This window comes from Heterodontus francisci, chromosome 2 (assembly GCF_036365525.1).
Source record: "Heterodontus francisci isolate sHetFra1 chromosome 2, sHetFra1.hap1, whole genome shotgun sequence".
NCBI classification, from domain to species: Eukaryota; Metazoa; Chordata; class Chondrichthyes; order Heterodontiformes; family Heterodontidae; genus Heterodontus; species Heterodontus francisci.
In genome coordinates this window covers 94,242,274-94,269,972 of record NC_090372.1, presented here as the reverse complement: position 1 = coordinate 94,269,972, position 27,699 = coordinate 94,242,274, and the positions used below count along the sequence as shown (strand labels likewise).

The 27,699-nt window shown below is 49.1% G+C and overlaps 1 protein-coding gene across 6 annotated transcripts in view; it reads right to left on the bottom strand.

Moving 5' to 3' along the window:
- LOC137345606 (rap guanine nucleotide exchange factor 5-like) overlaps window positions 1-27,699 on the bottom strand; it is a 350,413-nt gene that overhangs the window by 5,044 nt on the left and 317,670 nt on the right. For all 6 annotated transcript variants that reach the window (XM_068008865.1, XM_068008869.1, XM_068008867.1 and 3 more), the window contains one exon: window positions 24,637-24,701. In XM_068008865.1, the coding sequence (XP_067864966.1) occupies window positions 24,637-24,701 (65 nt within the window). The remainder of the gene's footprint in view (window positions 1-24,636; window positions 24,702-27,699) is intronic.

The following is a 27,699-nucleotide window of genomic DNA, read 5'->3' as shown; positions in this document are numbered from 1 at the left end:
AAATTGCTCATCCCTGGAACCATGCTAGTAAATCTCCTTTGCACCCCCTCAAGGACCCTCACATCCTTCCTAATGTGGGGTGACCAGAACTGGACACAATACTCTATTTTTGGCTTAACCAGAGCTTTATAAAAGTTCAACATAAGTTCCTTACAATATTCAAAAAACAAGTCCAAAGGCATTGTGCATTAATGCGTGGAGCATTCGCAATATTGTAGATGAATTAACAGTGCAAATAAATATAAATGGTTATGATATAGTTGTGATTACGGAGGCATGGCTGTAGGGTGACCAAGGATGGGAACTAAACATCCAGGGTATTCAATATTTAGGAAGGACAGGCAAAAAGGGAAAAGAGGTGGGATAGCATTGTTAGTAAAGGAGGAAATCAATGCAATAGTGAGGAAGGATATTGGCTCGGAAAATCATGATGTGGAATCTGTATGGGTGGAGCTAAGAAACACCAAGGGGCAGAAAACATTGGTGGGGGTTGTCTAAAGGCCCCCAAACAGTAGTGCAGATGTAAGGGACAGCATTAAACAGGAAATTAGAGATGCATGCAATAAGGGTACAACTGTAATCATGGGTGAATTTAATCTACATATAGATTGGTCAAACCAAATTAGCAATCATACTGTGGAGGAGGATTTCCTGGAGCGTGTAAGTGATGGTTTTTTAGATCAATAGGAACCAACTAGAGAACAGGCTATCCTGGACTGGGTATTGTGCAATGAGAAAGGATTAATTAACAATCTTGTTAACAATCTTGTGCGGGGTCCCTTGGGGAGAAGCGTCCATAACATGATAAAATTCTTTATTAATATGGAGAGTGAAGTAGTTGAATCCAAAACTAGGGTCCTGAATCTAAATAAAAGAAACTATGAAGGTATGAGGCACGTGTTGGCTATGGTAGATTGGGGAACTTTAGTTTAGTTTAGTTTAGAGATACAGCACTGAAACAGGCCCTTCGGCCCCCCAAGTCTGTGCCGACCATCAACCACCCATTTTTTATACTAATCCTACACTAATCCCATATTCCTACCACATCCCCACCTGTCCCTATACTTCCCTACGACCTACCTATACTAGGGGCAATTTATAATGGCCAATTAACCTATCAACCTGCAAGTCTTTGGCATGTGGGAGGAAACCGGAGCACCCGGAGGAAACCCACGCAGACACAGGGAGAACTTGCAAACTCCACACAGGCAGTACCCAGAATTGAACCAGGGTCGCTGGAGCTGTGAGGCTGCGGTGCTAACCACTGCGCCACTGTGCCGCCCACTAAAAGGGTTGACGGTAGATGGGCAATGGATATTACTTAAAGAGCGTGTGCATGAATTACAATAATTATTCAGACCTGTTTGGTGCAAAAATAAAACGGAAAGGTGGCTCAACCGTGGCTTACAAAAGAAATTAGGGATAGAATTAGATCCAAAGATGAGGCATATAAAATTGCCAGAAAAAGCAGCAAGTCTGAGGATTGGAAGCAGTTTAGAGTTCAGAAAAGGAGGACAAAGAGTTTGATTACGCAGGGAAAATAGAGTATGAGAGTAAACTTGCGGGGAACATAAAAACTGACTGTAAAAGCTTCTAGAAATATGTGAAGAGAAAAAGGTTAATGAAGACAAATGTAGGTCCCTTACAGTCAGAAACAGGGGAAATTATAATGGGGAACAAAGGAATGGCAGAACAATTAAACACATACTTTGGCTCTGTCATCACAAAGGAGGACACAGGCGGCACAGTGGCGCAGTGGTTAGCACCGCAGCCTCACAGCTCCAGGGACCCGGGTTCGATTCCAGGTACTGCCTGTGTGGAGTTTGCAAGTTCTCCCTGTGTCTGCGTGGGTTTTCTCCGGGTGCTCCGGTTTCCTCCCACAAGCCAAAAGACTTGCAGGTTGATAGGTAAATTGGCCATTATAAATTGTCACTTATGTAGGTAGGTGGTAGGGAAATATAGGGACAGGTGGGGATGTTTGGTAGCAATATGGGATTAGTGTAGGATTAGTATAAATGGGTGGTTGATGTTCGGCACAGACTCGGTGGGCCGAAGGGCCTGTTTCAGTGCTGTATCTCTAATCTAAAAAAAAATCTAATCTAAATCTAAATAACCTCCCAGAAATGTTAGGGAACCAAGGGTCGAATGAGAGGGAGGAATTGAAGGAAATCAGTATTAGTAAAAAATATTGCTAGGGAAATTAATGGGGTTAAAGGCTGACAAATCCCCAGGGTCTGATAATCTACATCTCAGAGTACTAAAGGAATTGGCCCTGGAAATAATGGATGGTCATCTTCCAAAATTCTATAGACTCTGCAGCAGTTCCTACAGATTGGAGGGTGGCAAATGTAACCACACTATTTAAAAAAGGAGGGAGAGAAAAAACAGGCCATTACAAACCAGTTAGCTTTACATCAGTAGTGGGAAAATTGCTAGAGTCTATTATAAAGGATGTGATAGCAGAACACCTGGATAGCATAAACGGGATTGGACAAAGTCAGCTTGGGTTTCCGAAAGGGAAATCATGCTTAACAAATCTACTGGAGTTGTTTGAGGATGTAACTAGTAGAATAGATAAGGGAGAACCAATGGATGTGGTGTATTTGGATTTTCAGAAGGCTTTTGATAAGGTCCGACATAAGAGGTTAGTGTGCAAAATTAAAGCACATGGGATTGGGGGTAATATACTGGCATGGATTGAGAATTGGTTGACAGACAGGAAACAGAGCGTAGGAATAAATGGGTCTTTTTCCGGGTGGCAGGCAGTGACTAGTGGGGTACCGCAGGGATCAGTGCTTGGGGCCCCAGCTATTCACAATATATATTAATGACTTGGGTGAGGGAACTAACTGTAACATTTCCAAGTTTGCAGACGACACAAAGCTGGGGGGGAATGTGAGCTCTGAGGAGGATGCAAAGAGGCTCCAATGTGATTTGGACAAGTTGGGTGAGTGGGCAAATGTATGACAGATGCAGTTTAAAGTGGATAAATGTGAGGTTATCCACTTTGGTTGTAAAAACAGAAAGGCAGATTATTATCTGAATGATGATAGATTGGGAAAGGGGGAGGTGCAACAAGACCTGGGTGTCCTCGTACACCAGTTGCTGAAAGCAAGAATTCAGGTGCAGTAAGCAGTTAGGAAGGCGAATGGTATGTTGGCCTTCATTGCAAGAGGATTTGAGTACAGGAGCAAGGATGTCTTACTGCAGTTATACAGGGCCTTGGTGAGACCACATCTGGAGTATTATGTGCAGTTTTGGTCTCCTTATCTGAGGAAGGATGTTCTTGCCATGGAGGGAGTGCAAAGAAGATTTACTAGGCTGCTCCTGGGATGGCAGGATTGACGTATGAGGAGAGATTGGGTCAACTAGGCATATATTCACTAGAGTTTAGAAGAATGAGAGGGGATCTCATAGAAACCGATAAAATTCTAACAGGACTAGACAGGCTAGATGAAGGGAGGATATTCCTGATGGCTGGGGAGTCTATAACCAGGGGTCACAGTCTCAGGATATGGGGTATGCCATTTAGAACCGAGATGAGGAGAAAGTTCTTCACTCAGAGAGTGGTGAACCTGTAGAATTTTCTACAGCAGAAGGCGGTGGAGGCCGTCATTAACTATATTCAAGAAGGAGATAGATACATTTCGTAATGCCAAAGGGATCAAGAGATATGGGGAGAAAGCGGGAACACGGTACTAAATTAGACGATCAGCCATGATCTTTTTTGAATGGCGGAGCCGAAGGGCCGAATGGCCTACTCCTGCTCCTATTTTCTATTTTTCTATGTATTCACTACCTCTGTTTATAAAGTCTAAGATACAATATTACTAATACAACTACTCTCTCAATATGTTCTGCCACCTTCAAAGATCTATGCACATGAACCCCAAGGCCCCTCTGTCCTGTACACTCTTTAGAACTGTGCCATTTAATCTATATTACTTCTCCCTATCCTTTATTCCAAAATGCATCACTTCATACTTCTCTGTATTAAATTTCATCTGCCACTTGCCTGCCCATTCTGCTAGCCTATCTATGTCCTGTAGCAGTTGATTGGTATCATCCTCACTGTCTGCCACACCTCCAAGTTTGTTATCATTGGCAACTTTTGAAATTTTACTCTGTATTCCAATATCCAAGTCATTTATGCATATCGGAAAAATCAGAAAAAGGTCCTAACATTGGGGAACACCACTGTCTACCATCCTCCAGACTGAAAAACAACCATTTACCATGACTTACTGTTTTCTGTCCTTAAGCCAATTTTTTATCCAAGCCACCATACCAAAAATCTCAATCAGACCAGTCAAGCACGATTTGCCTTTTACAAAACCGCACCGACTCGCCTCAACCAACCCAAACCTTTCCTCTCTATCGTCTCTAAAACCTTACCAACCACTTATGTTAAACTGACCAGCCTGTAGTTACTAGGAATGTCCTTGCACCCTTTCTTGAATAAAGGTGTCACATTTGCCAATCTCCAATCCCCGGCACCTTCCCTGGCAGCCCCCATGTTCCCCATATCAGCTGCATCATTTCCTCCCAGTGCCATTGCTGACCTACAGTGGATTTAAACAACTTAAAAATGAAAGAAAACAATTTCTGCTGTGAAACTATCCTGCTAAGAACACTAAGTATCATAAGGGAACCATCACTTAAACTGGCTTCACAAATCCAGTTGAACCACCACATTACTCAATTAATTATTAGCCCTTTGAAGATTATATGAATATTTCTGCACCAAAATGTAAAACAGTGTGTGTCTGTGAGCAATAACTCATTTCACTCAGTGTTTGAAAAGTGGGATGTTGAAGAGATTGTGTCAAATGGTCTTTTAATTAATTTACTGTTAAAACACTTTGAACTTTTCTGATTCTACTCCATTGGAGCAATTTCAAAGCAAAACATTCTAAGTACAAAATGTGGTTTTACACATATTCTAATTGTTTCCTTTTTTGCATAAGGAATGATAATGGGCAGAATTTTACACCACTCCCGCCAGCCGGATGGTGGTGGGGGAGTGGCGTAGAATGGAGCCGGAGGCTCCGGGAGGCCTTCCCAACCCGCTCCTGCTTCCGCCCCACTTTATGTAGGGTGGTGGGGGGGGTGGGGGGGTGTGCAAAAAAATGGGCTGCCCGCCCCAGGTCAATAAAGGCCCTTAAGTCGCCAATTAATGGCTACTTAAGGGCTTTTGCCGGCCTCGATGGGGATTTTACCCATGGCAAGCGGGCGACCTGGAGCTGGGAAAGGCCGCCTGGTAAGAGCTGTTGGCCTCTCCATACCCGGGGGGGGAGGGGGATGGGGGGGCCCTGACAATCGAGCACAGGGTGCCTGATTGAGGGCCGCCCCTGCTTCTCCAACCAGTCCCAGGATCCAAGACCCCGCCTTCCTACCAAACGACCACCCTCGCATCGCAGCGGCCCGACATTTCACCCCCCCGGCGAGGCAACCCAAACTTACCTGCACTCCTGGCTCCATGTCCTCAGCTGGGCTACAGTCCAGTGGCCACTGCTCCCAGTGGCGCTACTGGGACTAAGAGCTGCTGATCCGATGATTGGCTGACAGCTCAATGAGGTGGGACTTTCTCTCTCAAGTGGGTGGAAGTCCTGCCTCGGAACAATTAAAGCCTTGGGACCCGTAAAATGCGGGACGGATCCCCAGGCTAGGCGGAAGTGGGCTCGCCAACGACTTTTACGTCAGTGACCGACTCCTGTCCGCCTGATATAAAATCCAGCCCAATATGTCAGCAACTGGATTACAACATGTGTGTGTGTATATATATATATATATATATATATATATATATATGTATATATATATATGCAGCTCTATAACGGCAGCAGCATTATGCCATTGTTTTGATGATACAAAGTCTAATTGTCGTTAGGTAAATATTGTTAAATTCATTCACAGTTCAATTGCGATTGAAGCTGCAGGCCAGCAGCCTGGTCATGTTTATCTTTTTTACATCAAAATCAATGGAAATGAAAAATCAGGTGTTTCCGACACCTAGTAGCTGGTTTGCAATGCCAGTTTAATGCCTGGGTGTTAAGCTGAAAATCTACTCCTCTTCCTGACGCTGCTATTTTCTGGATGCCGAAGACTGCCTTTGTTCTTTTATCTTTAGACTTCTATATGTTATAAATTTGAGTGTGAAGCTTGAAGTGTGATGGACTGGAAATGGAGAAGTGTGACAGACATGAAGTGCACACTGCTTTATTACATACTAGTGAATCACCTGTGGCACTGTCCATGGTAAATCAGGGTATGTGCTATTTTTAAAGGTCAGGATCATTGCATCTTGCAAAATATGATGTAAAATTCTTCTACTAAAGTATAACTGTCTGTCCTTTTAATGTTTCTGATTGATGTTAAGTATATGCTAGATTTCTTCATTCACCCTATATTCCTCTTCACATCCTCTGTTCTTTGAATCCCCCTTCTTTTTCTCCACTTTCGGCTGTAGAACTTACAAATGATTTGGCCATTCCCTGGGAAACATTCTGCCTAAGTCCCTCTGCTTTGTTATCCCTCTCTCCCCTCCTTCAAAACCTATGTCTTTCATCCTGCATTTGCCTATCCTTCCAATCCTCCTTCCTCCATTTCTCAGTCACCAGATATTTTCTGACTTAATTGAGCCCTTTGAGTGTGTGATTACATGAAGGGTGTTTTTCTTGTTCACTGAAAAGAAATTGCAATCAAGTTGAAGATCTGACCCCTGGATTTGTTTGTGACAAAGTCTATTAAGAGCCCACAGACATGGTGGGGACCACTAAATTGGAAAGCCACTGAAAATGGGCGCAGGATTCATGATGTGCAATTAACCGTGCCCATTCAATGTACTGCAGGCAACAGGCCACCTTCATACTCCCTATATATTATAATGATTGCTGCATGTAGCCAGTGCTAACTGTGATGTTCACTGCCTGTATGCATCAGCAGGCGGCTCAATATCATTACTTGCTAGTATTACTTAAAGCTAGCCTGCACTGCTTAAAGGGAAGGTGCATTGTGGGTGCTGGAGATGCTGACATTATTTGGAATAGTGCTGTGCAACAAAGTACAATGGCTGACCATGGGAAAGAGAGTGGACCAACGTTTTCCTGACATTGCACTTGAGGTCTTGTTGGAGGAGATGAAAAGGAAGAGAGATGCCCTGTATTTGCAGGGGACTAGGAGCTCCTCCAGATACACGAAGATAAGGCAGTGGGAACAGATAGCTACTGAGGTAAATGCTAGGCGTTTAGCCCCAAGAACCTGGATGCAGTGCCACAAGAAGTTTAATGGCCTCTCACAAGTGGTCAAGGTCAGTGAATGCATTGTCAAATGCCGCATCCTACCAACTGTACCACTAGATTCAGACACTGCTCAATTCACCACACCTCCATCACTCAACTACCAATGGTCTCGATCGACTGGTGCAAGCCTTACACTGACATCTCACAGTCTACACACATTGTCATCTATACAATCATAACAAGCACTTCACCCAAACAAATTGTACGACACTCACTGACACACTTTCCTATCTCTTGCAAGAGAAGGCAGCTCACAACTGGAGGCAGCAGAAACTAACCAGATGGGGACATGAATGCCTATATGTTCCAACCCCCATAGAGGAGACAGTGTTGGACATTATCAGAAGGCCCATTGCTGAGGCTGTGGCCAGCAGTGGGACTGAATCTATTGAAGATGACTGTATCCTCATACCTAATCCTCTTTCCCCTCACATCACAATCTCTTCTAACATACAAGCTACAGATAGTGTAAGCATGGACTTCTTACTTTCTCCCCTCCTCCCACCACACCCTTACCCTTGTCGTTTTACCCTTTCAGATACCCAACAACTGTGTCAGGCAGTGGAGGAGGACCAAGAATATAGGGACGATGAAGACACATCATAACTCTTTTTTTAAAATGCCTTTCATGTGATGTGGATGTTGCCGGTAAGGCCAGCACCTGCCGTCATCCCCAACCACCCCCAAGAAGGTGGTGGCAAGCCGCACCCCCAAACTGCTACAGTCCATCTGGTGCAGGCACACCTACAGTGCTGTTAGGGAGGGAGTTTCAGGATATTCATCCAGCGACAGTGAAAGAACGGCGATATATTTCCAAATCAGGATAGTGTATGGCTTGGAGGGGAACTTGCAGGTGATGGTGTCTACTGCCCTTGTCCTTCTAGGTGGAAGAGGTCACGGATTTGGAAGGTGCTGTCGAAGGAGGCTTGAGTTGCTGCAGTGCATCTGGTATATGGTACACACTGCTGCCACTGTGCGTCGGTGGTGGAGGCAGTGAATGTTTAAGGTAGTGAATGGGGTGCCGATCAAGCGGGCTGCTTTGTCCTGGATGGTGTCGAACTTCTTGAGTGTTGTTGGAGCTGCACTCATCCAGGCAAGTGGAGAGTATTCCATCACACTGCTGACTTGTGCCTTGTAAATGGTGGGCAGACTTTGGGGAGTCAGGATGTGGGTTACTCGTCGCAGAATTCCCAGCCTCTGACCTGCTCTTGTAGTCACAGTATTTATATGGCTGTTCCAGTTAAGTTGTTGGTGAATGGTAACCCCCAGGATGTTGATAGTGTGGGAGTCAGCAATGGTAATGCCATTGAATGTCAAGAAGAGGTGGTTAGATTCTCTTTTATTGGACATGGTCATTGCCTGGCACTTGTATGGCGCGAATGTTACTTGTCACTTATCAGCCCAACCTGGATATTGTCCAGATCTTGCTGCATATGAACACTTGATTTCACAATTGCAGTCGCTTGCTCAGATACTAACACTGCATATCTTAGAAGATGGAATTAAGGCAGAATCTGCACATGGTGGAACACCGAGCACATGTGTACTGCAACAGGGCAGGGAGCAAGGATAAAGCAGCTGCCTGTTTGCCAGAGGGCAAAATCACACATAAATTCTACTGCAGAAGACTCAGATGAGGACTTTGATGGACTGCCTGCAGAAGAAGGCTGAAGGGTATGGACAATAAAATGCTTGGTGCATTAAGAAACCTGCCAGAAAGCCTGCGTTAAATGTCAAGCAGCATGAGACGTTCAGCACCAATTTGGAACAGAGCTTTGCACAGAGCTTGGAACCGATCCTTTCAGCATGGTGTCCAACTCCATCAATACACTTGTGAATCCAATCATGACTCAGTGTCTGATGGCTGATGTTGCAGCTTCCATTGCAGCACAAGAAGCTTCCACCAAAAGTCAGAATGGTGCAGTGGAAGCTCAAATGATGTCATGCAAGCTCAGCTCACCTTCATGAAAGCTCAAACTGCTGCCATAATGGTTGTGAATAACAGTATTCAAAGTGACTTGCAGGGTGTCACAGCAGTCCAGCAATCTGTCCTCCAAGCTATAACTAGGATTGCTGAGGCTCTGCTCTGGGGGAGTGGCAGTGGCTCCATGGAACACAAACCAGCTGACCTCTCTCAGGATGACACTGCAGTGATTTACACCCCACCACCCCACACCGAAACCCCGCCACTTCGCCAGTGCCCTTGCTGTTGACTGTAAGCCAAGCAGCCCAGACTGCTGTTAGCTACACTGAGATGGTACTGTCTGAAGCCGGGCCTTCTAAGCCCAAAGTTGCTCGAGGTCATTCTCCAAGGCCATCTGCAGTCTCCTCCACTGAAAGTCAGCAGTCTTCCACCAACCATGCTGCGTAGGAGTGCTAGAACAGGCAAAGGCATGAATGGAATGTATATGGGTTATTTGTTTCATTTTGTATGCAATATGGGATGATTTAAATTGCAAATTTGGTTTGGAATTAGTATTTTGTGTTGGCTTTTATTTTGCATTTGCTTTTATTTTGCATTATGGGCAAGAGGATGATGTGATGGTAAGTGACAGAGGTAAGGCAAGATATGTAACTGTTGTGAATGGGGAACTGTGCTTGAGGTATTGCACATGAATTAGTTTTTTATATACAGCGTGGCCAGAAAGGGGCTGTCTTAGTTGCAACCGCATCTTTCTCCTCCTCCCTCTTTGAGCAGCTCATCCTGCTTTGCATGGGCTCCAGTCATTCTCCCTGTTATGCTCAATTCCAAGTGGAAGGCCTACTAGTGCCCCCATGTCTGGGAGCAACTGGTTTGTGCAAAAGCTTTAAAGTCATCAAAAAGTACTTCAGCAACTGCTACACTCTCTCCCTGTAGACTTCTAAAACTTGTAACAACTATAGAAAGCATAAAAAATGTGTAGAATTGTAGCAACAGCCAGAAGAAATCAATCAGCAACTAACCTGTAAGTAGTTGATGATCCCTTTAAGTAGTGCCGTTGGTAGGGGGGGGTGGGGGGGGCAGTCCTTCAGGCTGCTTAACACGTGTTCAGCTGTATGAGGTTAAGGGAGGACACAGCTGGAGTGCAGAACCCCAAAATAGCAGTACTGGCATCAAATCAGCATTACATGCTGATTGATGTCACAGTGTGCCTGCACTGCATGTTACCGGCAGGCATTAAATGTGGGTGCACTAACCCCTTTACCAAGATGGTGCCCAGCAGGCTTCAAGTCAAAAGTGTGTGCATGCACCACAGACACCATCTTAGAAGCTTAAGGGCACTTATTGTACTCAAAAAATGGGCACTGCCAAGAGCAATTTCGCTCACATAGAATTTTTCTTTATGTTGTTAAGTACAGTTTTTGTTCATTTATACATTTTTAAGTGTGACACGAAAGGTTGCATCCAACATTGTGTGAAAGATGTGTGAAGCATGATGGGCAACAAGTACATAAGGATTTTATAATATTACCAGGAGATAATCAATGGCCTTATTCACAGAGGTTGTGCTGTCTTAGTACAATACAGATGTAAAGTCACAGAATGCATAATTTATCATGAAGTTTACGATGACTAACTTAATCAAATTATCTGTTATCCTCAGGTGTTTTACTGGGGATTTGTAGATTGAACTGAGAACTCTGTCTATGGTTGTAATGAAGTTGTCAATAGCAAAACTTTATTTGAAATATTTATTTCTTTTCCTATATATATTTTAAGATTTTATCTGTTATCATTTTTGGAATTGAGAATCAAAAGTAATGTGGAATGCAAGATGAACCAGGTTGATGGTATGCATTTGTATGCAGCAGCACTGAGGAAGAGTGTGCATTTCAGACCACTGGCAGGTGGTCCATAGCTTTGTTGAGACTCAAGGGACCCTAAGCTTTGCAATCACTGGAAATTTGTTTGGTTCCAGCTGTTTGACAACAGTGAAGTGGGGGCAGAATGGTGGGCAGTTGACAGTTTTGCAGCAATGGCGTAGGTGTTTAGCCTCACTGGGAGAGGAGGGTGTAATGTGGAGTGTGGCTCATTGGTACATTTCACGGATTGATGCGCAGCTGGGGACAGACCACTATTTTGAGAAGGTTGGAACAGTATCCTGGGGCCGAGAATATTGGAGCAAGGCCCAGGGTTGGACAGTATTGGAGCAGGGTCCTGGGTCTGACAGGATTGGAGCAGAGTCCTGGGTCTGACGGTATTGGAGCAGGGTCCTGTGTCCGACAGGATTGGAGTAGAGTCCTTGTCTGACAGTATTGGAGCAGGGTCCTGGGTCTGACAGTATTGGAGCAGCGTCCTGTGTCCGACTGTGTTGGAGCAGGGTCCTGGGTCTGACAGTATTGGAGTAAGTTCCTGGGTCTGATAGTATTGGAGCAGGGTCCTGGGTCGGACAGTATTGGAGTAGATTCCTGGGTCTGACAGTATTAGAGCAGGGTCCTGGGTCTGACAGTATTGGAGTATGGTCCTGGGTCTGACAGTATTGGAGCAGGATCCTGGGTCGGACAGCATTGGAGTAGAGTCCTGGGTCTGACAGTATTAGAGCAGGGTCCTGTGTCCGACAGTATTGGAGTAGAGTCGTGGGTCTGACAGTATTGGAGTAGGGTCCTGAGTCGGACAGTATTGGAGCAGAGTCCTGGGTCTGACAGTATTGGAGCAGGCTCCTGGGTCCGACAGTATTGGAGCAGAGCCCTGGGTCTGACAGTATTGGAGCGGGCTCCTGGGTCTGACAGTATTGGAGCTGGGTCCTGGGTCTGACAGTATTGGAGCAGAGTCCTGGGTCTGACAGTATTGGAGCAGAGTTCTGGGTCTGACAGTATTGGAGCAGGGTCCTGGGCCCGACAGTATTGGTGCAGAGTCCTGGGTCTGACAGTATTGGAGCAGGCTCCTGGATCTGACAGTATTGGAGCTGGGTCCTGGGTCTGATAGTAATGGAGCAGGGTTCTGTGTCTGACAGTATTGGAGCAGAGTTCTGGGTCTGACAGTATTGGAGCAGGGTCCTGGGTCTGACAGGATTGGAGCAGAGTCCTGGGTCTGACGGTATTGGAGCAGGGTCCTGTGTCCGACAGTATTGGAGTAGAGTCCTTGTCTGACAATATTGGAGCAGGGTCCTGGGTCTGACAGTATTGGAGCAGCGTCCTGTGTCCGACTGTGTTGGAGCAGGGTCCTGGGTCTGATAGTATTGGAGCAGGGTCCTGGGTCGGACAGTATTGGAGTAGATTCCTGGGTCGGACAGTATTAGAGCAGGGTCCTGGGGCTGACAGTATTGGAGTAGGGTCCTGGGTCTGACAGTATTGGAGCAGGATCCTGGGTCGGACAGCATTGGAGTAGGGTCCTGAGTCGGACAGTATTGGAGCAGAGTCCTGGGTCTGACAGTATTGGAGCAAGCTCCTGGGTCCGACAGTATTGGAGCAGTGCCCTGGGTCTGACAGTATTGGAGCGGGCTCCTGGGTCTGACAGTATTGGAGCTGGGTCCTGGGTCTGACAGTATTGGAGCAGAGTCCTGGGTCTGACAGTATTGGAGCAGAGTTCTGGGTCTGACAGTATTGGAGCAGGGTCCTGGGCCCGACAGTATTGGTGCAGAGTCCTGGGTCTGACAGTATTGGAGCAGGCTCCTGGATCTGACAGTATTGGAGCAGGGTCCTGGGCCCGACAGTATTGGTGCAGAGTCCTGGGTCTGACAGTATTGGAGCAGGCTCCTGGATCTGACAGTATTGGAGCTGGGTCCTGGGTCTGATAGTAATGGAGCAGGGTTCTGTGTCTGACAGTATTGGAGCAGAGTCCTGGGTCTGACAGTATTGGAGCAGAGTTCTGGGTCTGACAGTATTGGAGCAGGGTCCTGGGCCCGACAGTATTGGTGCAGAGTCCTGGGTCTGACAGTATTGGAGCAGGCTCCTGGATCTGACAGTATTGGAGCTGGGTCCTGGGTCTGATAGTAATGGAGCAGGGTTCTGTGTCTGACAGTATTGGAGCAGAGTCCGGGGTCTGACAGTATTAGAGCAGAGTCCTGGGTCTGATAGTATTGGAGCAGGGTCCTGGGTCGGACAGTATTAGAGCAGGGTCCTGGGTCTGACAGTATTGGAGCAGGGTCCTGTGTCTGACAGTATTGGAGCAGGTCCTGGGTCTGACAGTATTGGAGCAGAGTTCTGGGTCTGACAGTATTGGAGCAGGGTCCTGGGTCTGACAGTATTGGAACAGAGTCCTGGGTCTGACAGTATTGGAGCAGGGTCCTGGGTCGGACAGTATTAGAGCAGGGTCCTGGGTCTGACAGTATTGGAGCAGGGTCCTGTGTCTGACAGTATTGGAGCAGGTCCTGGGTCTGACAGTATTGGAGCAGGGTCCTGGGTCCGACAGTATTGGAGTAGAGTCCTGGGTCCGACAGTATTGGAGCAGGGTCCTGAGTCCGACAATATTTAAGCAGGTTCCTGGGTCTGGCAGTATTGGAGCAGGGTCCTGTATTGGACAGTATTGGAGCAGAGTCCTGGGTCTGCCAGTATTGGAGCTGGGTCCTCGGTCTGACAGTATTGGAGCAGGGTCCTGGGTCGGACAGTATTGGAGCAGAGTCCTGGGTCTGACAGTACTGGAGCAGGGTCCTGTGTCCGACAGTATTGGAGCAGGATCCTGGGTCTGACAGTATTGGAGCAGGGTCCTCTGTCTGACAGTATTGGAGCAGAGTCCTGTGTCTGACAGGATTGGAGCAGGGTCCTGTGTCCGACAGTATTGGAGCAGGGTCCTGGGTCGGACAGTATTGGAGCAGAGTCCTGGGTCTGATAGTATTGGAGCAGGGTCCTGGGTCGGACAGTATTAGAGCAGGGTCCTGGGTCTGACAGTATTGGAGCAGGGTCCTGTGTCTGACAGTATTGGAGCAGGTCCTGGGTCTGACAGTATTGGAGCAGAGTTCTGGGTCTGACAGTATTGGAGCAGGGTCCTGGGTCTGACAGTATTGGAGCAGAGTCCTGGGTCTGACAGTATTGGAGCAGGGTCCTGGGTCGGACAGTATTAGAGCAGGGTCCTGGGTCTGACAGTATTGGAGCAGGGTCCTGTGTCTGACAGTATTGGAGCAGGCTCCTGGGTCTGACAGTATTGGAGCAGGGTCCTGGGTCCGACAGTATTGGAGTAGAGTCCTGGGTCCGACAGTATTGGAGCAGAGCCTTGGGTCGGACAGTATTGGAGCAGACTCCTGGGTCTGACAGTATTGGAGCAGGGTCCTGGGTCCGACAATATTTAAGCAGGTTCCTGGGTCTCGCAGTATTGGAGCAGGGTCCTGTATTGGACAGTATTGGAGCAGAGTCCTGGGTCTGACAGTATTGGAGCAGGCTCCTGGATCTGACAGTATTGGAGCTGGGTCCTGGGTCTGATAGTAATGGAGCAGGGTTCTGTGTCTGACAGTATTGGAGCAGAGCCTTGGGTCGGACAGTATTGGAGCAGACTCCTGGGTCTGACAGTATTGGAGCAGGCTCCTGGATCTGACAGTATTGGAGCTGGGTCCTGGGTCTGATAGTATTGGAGCAGGGTTCTGTGTCTGACAGTATTGGAGCAGAGTCCTGTGTCTGACAGTATTGGAGCAGGTCCTGGGTCTGACAGTCTTGGAGCAGAGTTCTGGGTCTGACAGTATTGGAGCAGGGTCCTGGGTCTGAAAGTATTAGAGCAGGGTCCTGGGTCTGACTGTATTGGAGCAGGGTCCTGGGTCGGACAGTATTGGAGTAGATTCCTGGGTCTGACAGTATTAGAGCAGGGCCCTGGGTCTGACAGTATTGGAGTAGGGTCCTGGGTCCGACAGTATTGCAGCAGGGTCCTGGGTCGGACAGTATTGCAGCAGGGTCCTGGGTCCGACAGTATTGGAGTAGAGTCCTGGGTCTGACAGTATTGGAGCAGGATCCTGGGTCGGACAGCATTGGAGTAGAGTCCTGGGTCTGACAGTATTAGAGCAGGGTCCTGTGTCCGACAGTATTGGAGTAGAGTCCTGGGTCTGACAGTATTGGAGTAGGGTCCTGAGTCGGACAGTATTGGAGCAGAGTCCTGGGTCTGACAGTATTGGAGCAGGCTCCTGGGTCCGACAGTATTGGAGCAGAGTCCTGGGTCTGACAGTATTGGAGCGGGCTCCTGGGTCTGACAGTATTGGAGCTGGGTCCTGGGTCTGACAGTATTGGAGCAGAGTCCTGGGTCTGACAGTATTGGAGCAGAGTTCTGGGTCTGATAGTATTGGAGCAGGGTCCTGGGCCCGACAGTATTGGTGCAGAGTCCTGGGTCTGACAGTATTGGAGCAGGCTCCTGGATCTGACAGTATTGGAGCTGGGTCCTGGGTCTGATAGTAATGGAGCAGGGTTCTGTGTCTGACAGTATTGGAGCAGAGTTCTGGGTCGGACAGTATTGGAGCAGGGTCCTGGGTCTGACAGTATTGGAGCAGAGTCCTGGGTCTGACAGTATTAGAGTAGAGTCCTGGGTCTGATAGTATTGGAGCAGGGTCCTGGGTCATACAGTATTAGAGCAGGGTCCTGGGTCTGACAGTATTGGAGCAGGGTCCTGTGTCTGACAGTATTGGAGCAGGTCCTGGGTCTGACAGTATTGGAGCAGAGTTCTGGGTCTGACAGTATTGGAGCAGGGTCCTGGGTCTGACAGTATTGGAGCAGAGTCCTGGGTCTGACAGTATTAGAGCAGAGTCCTGGGTCTGACAGTATTGGAGCAGGGTCCTGGGTCCGACAGTATTGGAGTAGAGTCCTGGGTCCGACAGTATTGGAGCAGAGCCTTGGGTCGGACAGTATTGGAGCAGAGCCTTGGGTCGGACAGTATTGGAGCAGACTCCTGGGTCTGCCAGTATTGGAGCAGGGTCCTCTGTCTGAAAGTATTGGAGCAGGGTCCTGGGTCGGACAGTATTGGAGCAGAGTCCTGGGTCTGACAGTACTGGAGCAGGGTCCTGTGTCCGACAGTATTGGAGCAGGATCCTGGGTCTGACAGGATTGGAGCAGGGTCCTGTGTCCGACAGTATTGGAGCAGGGTCCTGGGTCGGACAGTATTGGAGCAGGGTCCTGTGTCCGATAGTATTGGAGCAGGGTCCTGGGTCCGACAGTATTGGAGTAGAGTCCTGTGTCCGACAGTATTGAAGCAGAGTCCTGGGTCTGACAGTATTGGAGCAGAGTCCTGGGTCTGACAATATTGGAGCAGGCTCCTGGGTCTGACAGTATTGGAGCAGAGTTCTGTGTCCGACAGTATTGGAGCAGGATCCTGGGTCTGACAGTATTGGAGCAGGGTCCTCTGTCTGACAGTATTGGAGCAGAGTCCTGTGTCTGACAGGATTGGAGCAGGGTCCTGTGTCCGACAGTATTGGAGCAGGGTCCTGGGTCGGACAGTATTGGAGCAGAGTCCTGGGTCTGATAGTATTGGAGCAGGGTCCTGGGTCGGACAGTATTAGAGCAGGGTCCTGGGTCTGACAGTATTGGAGCAGGGTCCTGTGTCTGACAGTATTGGAGCAGGTCCTGGGTCTGACAGTATTGGAGCAGAGTTCTGGGTCTGACAGTATTGGAGCAGGGTCCTGGGTCTGACAGTATTGGAGCAGAGTCCTGGGTCTGACAGTATTGGAGCAGGGTCCTGGGTCGGACAGTATTAGAGCAGGGTCCTGGGTCTGACAGTATTGGAGCAGGGTCCTGTGTCTGACAGTATTGGAGCAGGCTCCTGGGTCTGACAGTATTGGAGCAGGGTCCTGGGTCCGACAGTATTGGAGTAGAGTCCTGGGTCCGACAGTATTGGAGCAGAGCCTTGGGTCGGACAGTATTGGAGCAGACTCCTGGGTCTGACAGTATTGGAGCAGGGTCCTGGGTCCGACAATATTTAAGCAGGTTCCTGGGTCTCGCAGTATTGGAGCAGGGTCCTGTATTGGACAGTATTGGAGCAGAGTCCTGGGTCTGCCAGTATTGGAGCAGGGTCCTCGGTCTGACAGTATTGGAGCAGGGTACTGGGTCGGACAGTATTGGAGCAGAGTCCTGGGTCTGACAGTACTGGAGCAGGGTCCTGTGTCCGACAGTATTGGAGCAGGATCCTGGGTCTGACAGTATTGGAGCAGGGTCCTCTGTCTGACAGTATTGGAGCAGAGTCCTGTGTCTGACAGTATTGGAGCAGAGTTCTGGGTCTGATAGTATTGGAGCAGGGTCCTGGGCCCGACAGTATTGGTGCAGAGTCCTGGGTCTGACAGTATTGGAGCAGGCTCCTGGATCTGACAGTATTGGAGCTGGGTGTTGGGTCTGATAGTAATGGAGCAGGGTTCTGTGTCTGACAGTATTGGAGCAGAGCCTTGGGTCGGACAGTATTGGAGCAGACTCCTGGGTCTGACAGTATTGGAGCAGGCTCCTGGATCTGACAGTATTGGAGCTGGGTCCTGGGTCTGATAGTATTGGAGCAGGGTTCTGTGTCTGACAGTATTGGAGCAGGTCCTGGGTCTGACAGTCTTGGAGCAGAGTTCTGGGTCTGACAGTATTGGAGCAGGGTCCTGGGTCTGAAAGTATTAGAGCAGGGTCCTGGGTCTGACTGTATTGGAGCAGGGTCCTGGGTCGGACAGTATTGGAGTAGATTCCTGGGTCTGACAGTATTAGAGCAGGGCCCTGGGTCTGACAGTATTGGAGTAGGGTCCTGGGTCCGACAGTATTGCAGCAGGGTCCTGGGTCGGACAGTATTGCAGCAGGGTCCTGGGTCCGACAGTATTGGAGTAGAGTCCTGGGTCTGACAGTATTGGAGCAGGATCCTGGGTCGGACAGCATTGGAGTAGAGTCCTGGGTCTGACAGTATTAGAGCAGGGTCCTGTGTCCGACAGTATTGGAGTAGAGTCCTGGGTCTGACAGTATTGGAGTAGGGTCCTGAGTCGGACAGTATTGGAGCAGAGTCCTGGGTCTGACAGTATTGGAGCAGGCTCCTGGGTCCGACAGTATTGGAGCAGAGTCCTGGGTCTGACAGTATTGGAGCGGGCTCCTGGGTCTGACAGTATTGGAGCTGGGTCCTGGGTCTGACAGTATTGGAGCAGAGTCCTGGGTCTGACAGTATTGGAGCAGAGTTCTGGGTCTGATAGTATTGGAGCAGGGTCCTGGGCCCGACAGTATTGGTGCAGAGTCCTGGGTCTGACAGTATTGGAGCAGGCTCCTGGATCTGACAGTATTGGAGCTGGGTCCTGGGTCTGATAGTAATGGAGCAGGGTTCTGTGTCTGACAGTATTGGAGCAGAGTTCTGGGTCGGACAGTATTGGAGCAGGGTCCTGGGTCTGACAGTATTGGAGCAGAGTCCTGGGTCTGACAGTATTAGAGTAGAGTCCTGGGTCTGATAGTATTGGAGCAGGGTCCTGGGTCATACAGTATTAGAGCAGGGTCCTGGGTCTGACAGTATTGGAGCAGGGTCCTGTGTCTGACAGTATTGGAGCAGGTCCTGGGTCTGACAGTATTGGAGCAGAGTTCTGGGTCTGACAGTATTGGAGCAGGGTCCTGGGTCTGACAGTATTGGAGCAGAGTCCTGGGTCTGACAGTATTAGAGCAGAGTCCTGGGTCTGACAGTATTGGAGCAGGGTCCTGGGTCCGACAGTATTGGAGTAGAGTCCTGGGTCCGACAGTATTGGAGCAGAGCCTTGGGTCGGACAGTATTGGAGCAGAGCCTTGGGTCGGACAGTATTGGAGCAGACTCCTGGGTCTGCCAGTATTGGAGCAGGGTCCTCGGTCTGAAAGTATTGGAGCAGGGTCCTGGGTCGGACAGTATTGGAGCAGAGTCCTGGGTCTGACAGTACTGGAGCAGGGTCCTGTGTCCGACAGTATTGGAGCAGGATCCTGGGTCTGACAGGATTGGAGCAGGGTCCTGTGTCCGACAGTATTGGAGCAGGGTTCTGGGTCGGACAGTATTGGAGCAGGGTCCTGTGTCCGATAGTATTGGAGCAGGGTCCTGGGTCCGACAGTATTGGAGTAGAGTCCTGTGTCCGACAGTATTGAAGCAGAGTCCTGGGTCTGACAGTATTGGAGCAGAGTCCTGGGTCTGACAATATTGGAGCAGGCTCCTGGGTCTGACAGTATTGGAGCAGAGTTCTGGGTCTGACAGTATTGGAGCAGGGTCCTGGGTCGGACAGTATTGGAGCAGAGTCCTGGGTCTGCCAGTATTGGAGCAGGGTCCTCGGTCTGACAGAATTGGAGCAGCGTCCTGCGTCCGACAGTATTGGAGCAGAGTCTTGGGTCTGACAATATTGGAGCAGGCTCCTGGGTCGGACAGTATTGGAGTAGAGTCCTGGGTCTGACAGTATTGGAGCAGGGTCCTGGGTCTGACAGTATTGGAGCAGAGTCCTGGGTCTGACAGTATTGGAGCAGGGTCCTGGGTCTGATAGTATTGGAGCAGGGTTCTGTGTCTGACAGTATTGGAGCAGAGTTTTGGTTCTGACAGTATTGGAGCAGGGTCCTGGGTCGGACAGTATTGGAGCAGAGTCCTGGGTCTGACAGTATTAGAGCAGAGTCCTGGGTCTGATAGTATTGGAGCAGGGTCCTGGGTCAGACAGTATTAGAGCAGGATCCTGGGTCTGACAGTATTGGAGCAGGGTCCTGTGTCTGACAGTATTGGAGCAGGTCCTGGGTCTGACAGTCTTGGAGCAGAGTTCTGGGTCTGACAGTATTGGAGCAGGGTCCTGGGTCTGACAGTGTTAGAGCAGGGTCCTGGGTCTGACTGTATTGGAGCAGGGTCCTGGGTCGGACAGTATTGGAGTAGATTCCTGGGTCTGACAGTATTAGAGCAGGGCCCTGGGTCTGACAGTATTGGAGTAGGGTCCTGGGTCCGACAGTATTGCAGCAGGGTCCTGAGTCGGACAGTATTGCAGCAGGGTCCTGGGTCCGACAGTATTGGAGTAGAGTCCTGGGTCTGACAGTATTGGAGCAGGATCCTGGGTCGGACAGCATTGGAGTAGAGTCCTGGGTCTGACAGTATTAGAGCAGGGTCCTGTGTCCGACAGTATTGGAGTAGAGTCCTGGGTCTGACAGTATTGGAGTAGGGTCCTGAGTCGGACAGTATTGGAGCAGAGTCCTGGGTCTGACAGTATTGGAGCAGGCTCCTGGGTCCGACAGTATTGGAGCAGAGTCCTGGGTCTGACAGTATTGGAGCGGGCTCCTGGGTCTGACAGTATTGGAGCTGGGTCCTGGGTCTGACAGTATTGGAGCAGAGTTCTGGGTCTGATAGTATTGGAGCAGGGTCCTGGGCCGACAGTATTGGTGCAGAGTCCTGGGTCTGACAGTATTGGAGCAGGCTCCTGGATCTGATAGTATTGGAGCGGGGTCCTGGGTCTGACAGTATTAGAGCAGGGTCCTGGGTCTGACAGTATTGGAGCAGGGTCCTGTGTCTGACAGTATTGGAGCAGGTCCTGGGTCTGACAGTATTGGAGCAGAGTTCTGGGTCTGACAGTATTGGAGCAGGGTCCTGGGTCTGACAGTATTGGAGCAGAGTCCTGGGTCTGACAGTATTAGAGCAGAGTCCTGGGTCTGACAGTATTGGAGCAGGGTCCTGGGTCCGACAGTATTGGAGTAGAGTCCTGGGTCCGACAGTATTGGAGCAGAGCCTTGGGTCGGACAGTATTGGAGCAGACTCCTGGGTCTGACAGTATTGGAGCAGGGTCCTGGGTCCGACAGTATTGGAGTAGAGTCCTGGGTCCGACAGTATTGGAGCAGAGCCTTGGGTCGGACAGTATTGGAGCAGACTCCTGGGTCTGACAGTATTGGAGCAGGGTCCTGGGTCCGACAATATTTAAGCAGGTTCCTGGGTCTGGCAGTATTGGAGCAGGGTCCTGTATTGGACAGTATTGGAGCAGAGTCCTGGGTCTGCCAGTATTGGAGCAGGGTCCTCGGTCTGAAAGTATTGGAGCAGGGTCCTGGGTCGGACAGTATTGGAGCAGAGTCCTGGGTCTGACAGTACTGGAGCAGGGTCCTGTGTCCGACAGTATTGGAGCAGGATCCTGGGTCTGACAGGATTGGAGCAGGGTCCTGTGTCCGACAGTATTGGAGCAGGGTCCTGGGTCGGACAGTATTGGAGCAGGGTCCTGTGTCCGATAGTATTGGAGCAGGGTCCTGGGTCCGACAGTATTGGAGTAGAGTCCTGTGTCCGACAGTCTTGAAGCAGAGTCCTGGGTCTGACAGTATTGGAGCAGAGTCCTGGGTGTGACAATATTGGAGCAGGCTCCTGGGTCTGACAGTATTGGAGCAGAGTTCTGGGTCTGACAGTATTGGAGCAGGGTCCTGGGTCGGACAGTATTGGAGCAGAGTCCTGGGTCTGCCAGTATTGGAGCAGGGTCCTCGGTCTGACAGAATTGGAGCAGCGTCCTGGGTCCGACAGTATTGGAGCAGAGTCTTGGGTCTGACAATATTGGAGCAGGCTCCTGGGTCGGACAGTATTGGAGCAGAGTCCTGGGTCTGACAGTATTGGAGTAGAGTCCTGGGTCTGACATTATTGGAGCAGGGTCCTGGGTCTGACAGTATTGGAGTAGAGTCCTGGGTCTGACAGTATTGGAGCAGGGTCCTGGGTCCGACAGTATTGGAGCAGGGTCCTGGGTCTGACAGTATTGGTGCAGAGTCCTGGGTCTGACAGTATTGGAGCAGGCTCCTGGGTCTGACAGTATTGGAGCTGGGTCCTGGGTCTGACAGTATTGGAGCAGAGTCCTGGGTCTGACAGTATTGGAGCAGAGTTCTGGGTCTGACAGTATTGGAGCAGGGTCCTGGGTCGGACAGTATTGGTGTAGAGTCCTGGGTCTGACAGTATTGGAGCAGGGTCCTGGGTCTGACAGTATTGGAGCTGGGTCCTGTGTCCGACAATATTTAAGCAGGGTCCTGGGTCTGACAGTATTGGAGCAGGGTCCTGTATCGGACAGTATTGGAGCAGAGTCCTGGGTCTGACAGTATTGGAGCAGGGTCCTCGGTCTGACGTTATTGGAGCAGGGTCCTGGGTCGGACAGTATTGGAGCAGAGTCCTGGGTCTGACAGTACTGGAGCAGGGTCCTGTGTACGACAGTATTGGGGCAGAGTCCTGGGTCTGACAGTATTGGAGCAGGGTCCTGTGTCCGACTGTATTGGAGCAGAGTCCTGGGTCTGACAGTATTGGAGTAGAGTCCTGGGTCTGACATTATTGGAGCAGGGTCCTGTGTTCGACAGTATTAGAGCAGAGTCCTGGGTCTGACAGTATTGGAGCAGGGTCCTGTGTCCAACAGTATTGGAGCAGAGTCCTGGGTCTGACAGTATTGGAGCAGGGACCTGGGTCTGACAGTATTGGAGCAGGGTCCTGTGTCCGACAGTATTGGAGCAGAGTCCTGGGTCTGACAGTATTGGAGCAGGGCCCTGGGTCTGACAGTATTGGAGCAGGGTCCTGTGTCCGACAGTATTGGAGCAGAGTTCTGGGTCTGACAGTATTGGAGCTGGGTCCTGGGTCTGACTGTATTGGAGCTGTGTCCTGGGTCTGACAGTATTGGAGCAGAGTCCTGGGTCTGACAGTATTGGAGCAGGGTCCTGGGTCTGACAGTATTGGAGCTGTGTCCTGGGTCTGACAGTATTGGAGCAGGGTCCTGTGTCCGACAGTATTGGAGCAGAGTCCTGGGTCTGACAGTATTGGAGCAGGGCCCTGGGTCTGACAGTATTGGAGCAGGGTCCTGTGTCCGACAGTATTGGAGCAGGGCCCTGGGTCTGACAGTATTGGAGCAGGGTCCTGTGTCCGACTGTATTGGAGTAGAGTCCTGGGTCTGACAGTATTGGAGCTGTGTCCTGGGTCTGACAGTATTGGGGCAGAGTCCTGGGTCTGACAGTATTGAAGTAGAGTCCTGGGTCTGACAGTATTGGAACAGAGTCCTGGGTCTGACAGTAATGGAGCAGGGTCCTGGGTCTGACAGTATTGGAGCAGAGTCCTGGGTTTGACACTATTGGAGCATGGTTGTGGATCGGCGAGTATTGGTGCAGAGTTCTGGGGTCTGACAGTATTGGTGCGGTGTCTTGGTCTGACACTATTTGAGTAGAGTCCTGGGTCTGACAATATTGGTGCAGATTCCTGGGTCTGGCAGTTTTGGAGCATGTCTTGTTCTTTGTGTTATCTTCAGCAACAGCATTAGGTCCGTGGATTCCAGTTCCTTCAAGATCTCTGGAAGGTTTATTAACAGCTAAAGTAGTACGTACAGCGCAGAGCAATCTATGTCCAGAACCTTTTTCCAGGGTGTTATTGTGCAGTGTGGCTTTGGCTTCGAGTCACATACCGACCTACTGGTACTTTGCTCATTAGCATACTGAGTTCTTAAAGGGACATCACTCTTAAAGCGATTATCCAACAGAGCAGAGTCCTGGGTCTGACAGTATTCGTGCAGGGTCCTGGGTCTAACAGTATTGGAGCAGGCAGGCAGTGAATTCGGCCCATTAAGAGCCCTGTTAGGGGTAAATAATGGAGGCCAACTCGGATTTTCCTGTAGGCCTCCAGTTTTCCAATGCGACAGGAGATAGGTTAATTGCCGGGAGACAGGCAACCAGCAGCAGGCTTGGTTGCAGCATTCGAAGCAGGCCTACAGGTCCTCCCTGCCTGCTGTGTGGGGGTGCAGCCTAAGGCCAACCTGTAGAGGGATTCCTCCCACCCCACACACAGTGGTGGCCTGGCTGCTTTTCGTATATTTCATCTAAATTTTTAAGAAGTAGCTGAGATAGCACCATCATGTTGGTGTTTAATATTTTTCAGGCAGCTGTTTATCATTAAGTGAAAGTAATATATATTTTCTAGGATTCGTTAGAAAACACCTAATTCAGTGTTTGCTTAGATCCCTTAGAAACGTCAGGCTGAATTTTACCAGTCCCCGGGTGGCACAAACGGAGGGAGGCTGCAGTAAAATAGCAGGGAGAGGCATCGGGATGGTTCCCTGTCACTGTCCCACCACCAGGGAGGTTTCCCAGCAGCAGGCCAGAGGCAGGTCGGCTGCTCGATTCATGGAGGCAGACAGTCAATTTGCATAATTAAAGGCCTTATTATGGGTCATTTTACACTGCCAATGGTGGGATGGCTCTCTGCTACATGTGGAGACCACCAGCTTCATGGAGGCAGCCTCCCTGTGGCAGTCCAGGGGTCCATCGGAGCCCGAGGCTCCATAGCTCAAAGAGGATGCGCAGGCACAAAAAGGCAGCTCCTGTGGCCCTCATCATCCCCTTGAAGGATTTTGCCTCCGTCCCTACCGCTCATGGCCTAAATTTTAATTTTTACTTGCTTGTCTGAAGGCACCTCTATTTTGAGGCCCCCTCCCCTCCCCCTCTCCCTGTAGACTTATGCACATCAAATACTTAACCACGTGGAAACTGACCTTTTAATGGTAATCATTCAAGGAAATACAAAATATATATAAATTGCACATACCAGCTTTTCAAAGTTGACAAGATTGTCCAGAAATGTTTTATTTCCTTCATGGATAAATGTTACATCTAACAGAGAGAAAAAAAAACAACGTAATAACGAATACACCAAAACAGTTAAATGCAGATGCAGTCTATCAGTTCAATAACAGCGCACTGAACACAGCAGAGAAAATGAGTTGGACTGCAGTATTGACTGAGGAAACTATAATACCTCAAACTATTCAGACAACATAATACATTGGGGCAAAGTGTTTAAGACGCAATGGGGTAAAATTGTGTAGTACAAAAGTGGCTCTAATATTTGCACTGATCTCATAAATTTCTATGGAAAATACACGTGCAACACTGGAATAAATTTTCATCTTCACTGCCTGGGTGGTAATCTGATGGAGCAGATCCTTTGGCTTTTACAGAACCCGCCTGATTTTCATTCTATTTGAATCATTACAATCAATGGAATGAACATTGGGTGGATTCAGTGATGAGCAGAGATCAGCTATCCAGGTTTACCTCTTGTTGGTTCCCTCACCACCTGCCTCAGGCCCAGTCTGGCAGATATGTCCTTCAGGACTCGGCCAGCTCAGTCAGTAGAGGTGCTACTGAGCCACTCTTGGTGATGGACATTGAAGTCCCCCACCCAGAGTACATTCTGTGCCCTTGTTACCCTCAGAGCTTCCTCCAAGTGGTGTTCAACATGGAGGAATATTGATTCATCAGCTAAAGAAGGGCAGTAGGTGGTAATCAGCTTTAGGTTTCCTTGCCTATGTGTGACCTGATGCCATGAGATTTCATGAGGTCTGTAGTCAATGTGGAGGTCTTCCAGGGCAATTCCTCCTGACTGTACACCACTGTGCTGTTACCTCTGGTGGATCCGTCTTGCCTATGGAATAAGACATTCCCAGGGATGGTGACAGGGAGTCTGCAAGCCAAAAGACTTGCAGGTTGGTAGGTAAATTGGCCATTATAAATTGTCACTAGTATAGGTAGGTGGTAGGGAAATATAGGGACAGGTGGGGATGTTTGGTAGGAATATGGGATTAGTGTAGGATTAGTATAAGTGGGTGGTTGATGGTCGGCACAGACTCGATGGGCCGAAGGGCCTGTTTCAGTGCTGTATCTCTAATCTAATCTAATTGGCTGGAAGATATGATTCTGTGAGAATGACTATGTCAAGCTATTGCTTGACTAGTCTGTGGGGCAGCTGTTCCAATTTTGGCACAAGTCCCCAGATGTTAGTGATGAGGACTTTGCAGGGTCGACTGGGCAGGGTGTACCATTGTCGTTTCTGGTGCCTAGGTCGATGCTGGATGGTCAACCACATTGCTGTGTGTCTGGAATTACGTGTAGGCCAGACCAGGTCAGGACAACAGATTTCTTTCCTAGAAGGACATTAGTGAACCATATGGGTTTTTACAACAATCCTGTAGTTTCATGATCATCATTACTGAGACTAGCTTTTTATTCCAGATTTATTAATTAAATGGTAATTAATGGCCAAGGTAGAGAATAGGAGTTAAATTATAGTGCTGAATGTGAATTTTCAGACTGGAAAGAGATTGCAAGAGAGGTACCAAGGGATTGGCATTAGAATCCTCACACTTTTAATATGGATAAATAAACAATAATTAGCTTTGCAATAAGGAACCAAAACAGAGAGACTGCAGGGTGGGGGAAATTCTTCTCTTTGATGTGGAGTTCTGGCAGGTTGGGATTCTGACCACTTCTTTGGTTCTGTCCCAACCACAATGCAGTTAGGGTTCATCTATATGCAAAGCAGGCTCACAGTAGGATTTTCACTATCAAGAAGGAGCCTGCTAGGCTGAGCATCAAAATGTCCTGTCAGTATGCAGCACAAAGTGAGGGAACTTAAAGGGCTAGAATGCCTCAAAGACGGCAGCAAGATTCCAAGAAGGTCTCGGCCAAAACTGAGGTCTTTGACAGGTAATTGCTAGTGGAACTTGCACAGTCCTCTGCTTCCTTTGGACCAACTTAGGGTCTAGCACTGCCTTCCAGATGGTGGCCCTGGCAAATGGCAATAAGGGAATGCAGACAGGAGGAATGCCTACCAGAAACCCTAGGTCCACTCTTCTGCCATCATTCACATGTAATGAGTGAGGAAGCAGTGGCCAAGGGTGGGGCAAGCCTCACCACTCAAATTTTCCCTCAAATCTCTCAATATTCTTGTGGCGATAACGAAGATCTGGCTCAAAAAAGGGCAGGACTGGGTACTAAATATTCCTGGATATAAGGTGTTCAGGAAAGATAGAAAAGGAAAGCAGGAAGGGTGAGAGTGCTGGAGAGAGAGAGGCTCTCCTTGAGGGGTCAAGGACAGAATCTATTTGGTTAGAGTTAAGAAACCATAGAGCAGGGTTGTCCAACATACGGCCTACGGGCCAGGATATGGCCTGCCAAAGGTTTCATCCAGCCCGCGGATGTATTTCAGAGATGAGAAATTTTCCATTGTCTTCTTCTTTCAGACTGGCTTTTTAAAACATCGCACTGTCAGTTTCACAGCTGACAGGTGCTGACATCAGGAACACCAGTTTCCCAATTTGGGACAGATTTGGGGTTGTCAGGTGGGTTCCGACTTTTTTTAAAAGCCCACCATAAATCCCCGAATCTATCTGCAGTTCAGAAAAAGCTGTTCCTGCTCCCAGCACCTGTCAGCTGTGAAACTGACAGGGTGATGTTTAAAAAAACTGACCAACCACAAAGCTGCTGTTTTGAGTGTTCCCACTCCCTGCAACTGTCAGAAAGAGAAAGAGGGACAGAGAAAGAGAATGGGGGCAGAGAGAGAGAGGGGTCGGAGAGAGAGAGAGGGGAGGACAGAGAGAGAAAGGGGGAACAGAAAGAGAAAAGGGGGGGACAGAGAAAGGGGGGTACATGGAGAGCAAAGATGACTCAGAGAGGGGGGGAACTACACAGAGAGGGGGGATCACAGATTGGCAGGGAAACAGGGAGAGAGTGAGACAGAGTGAGAGAGAGAGATAGAGAGAGACAGACAGAGAGAGGGAGACAGAATGATCAAGATCACTCTTGACAGAGGGACATCTATCTGGAATAC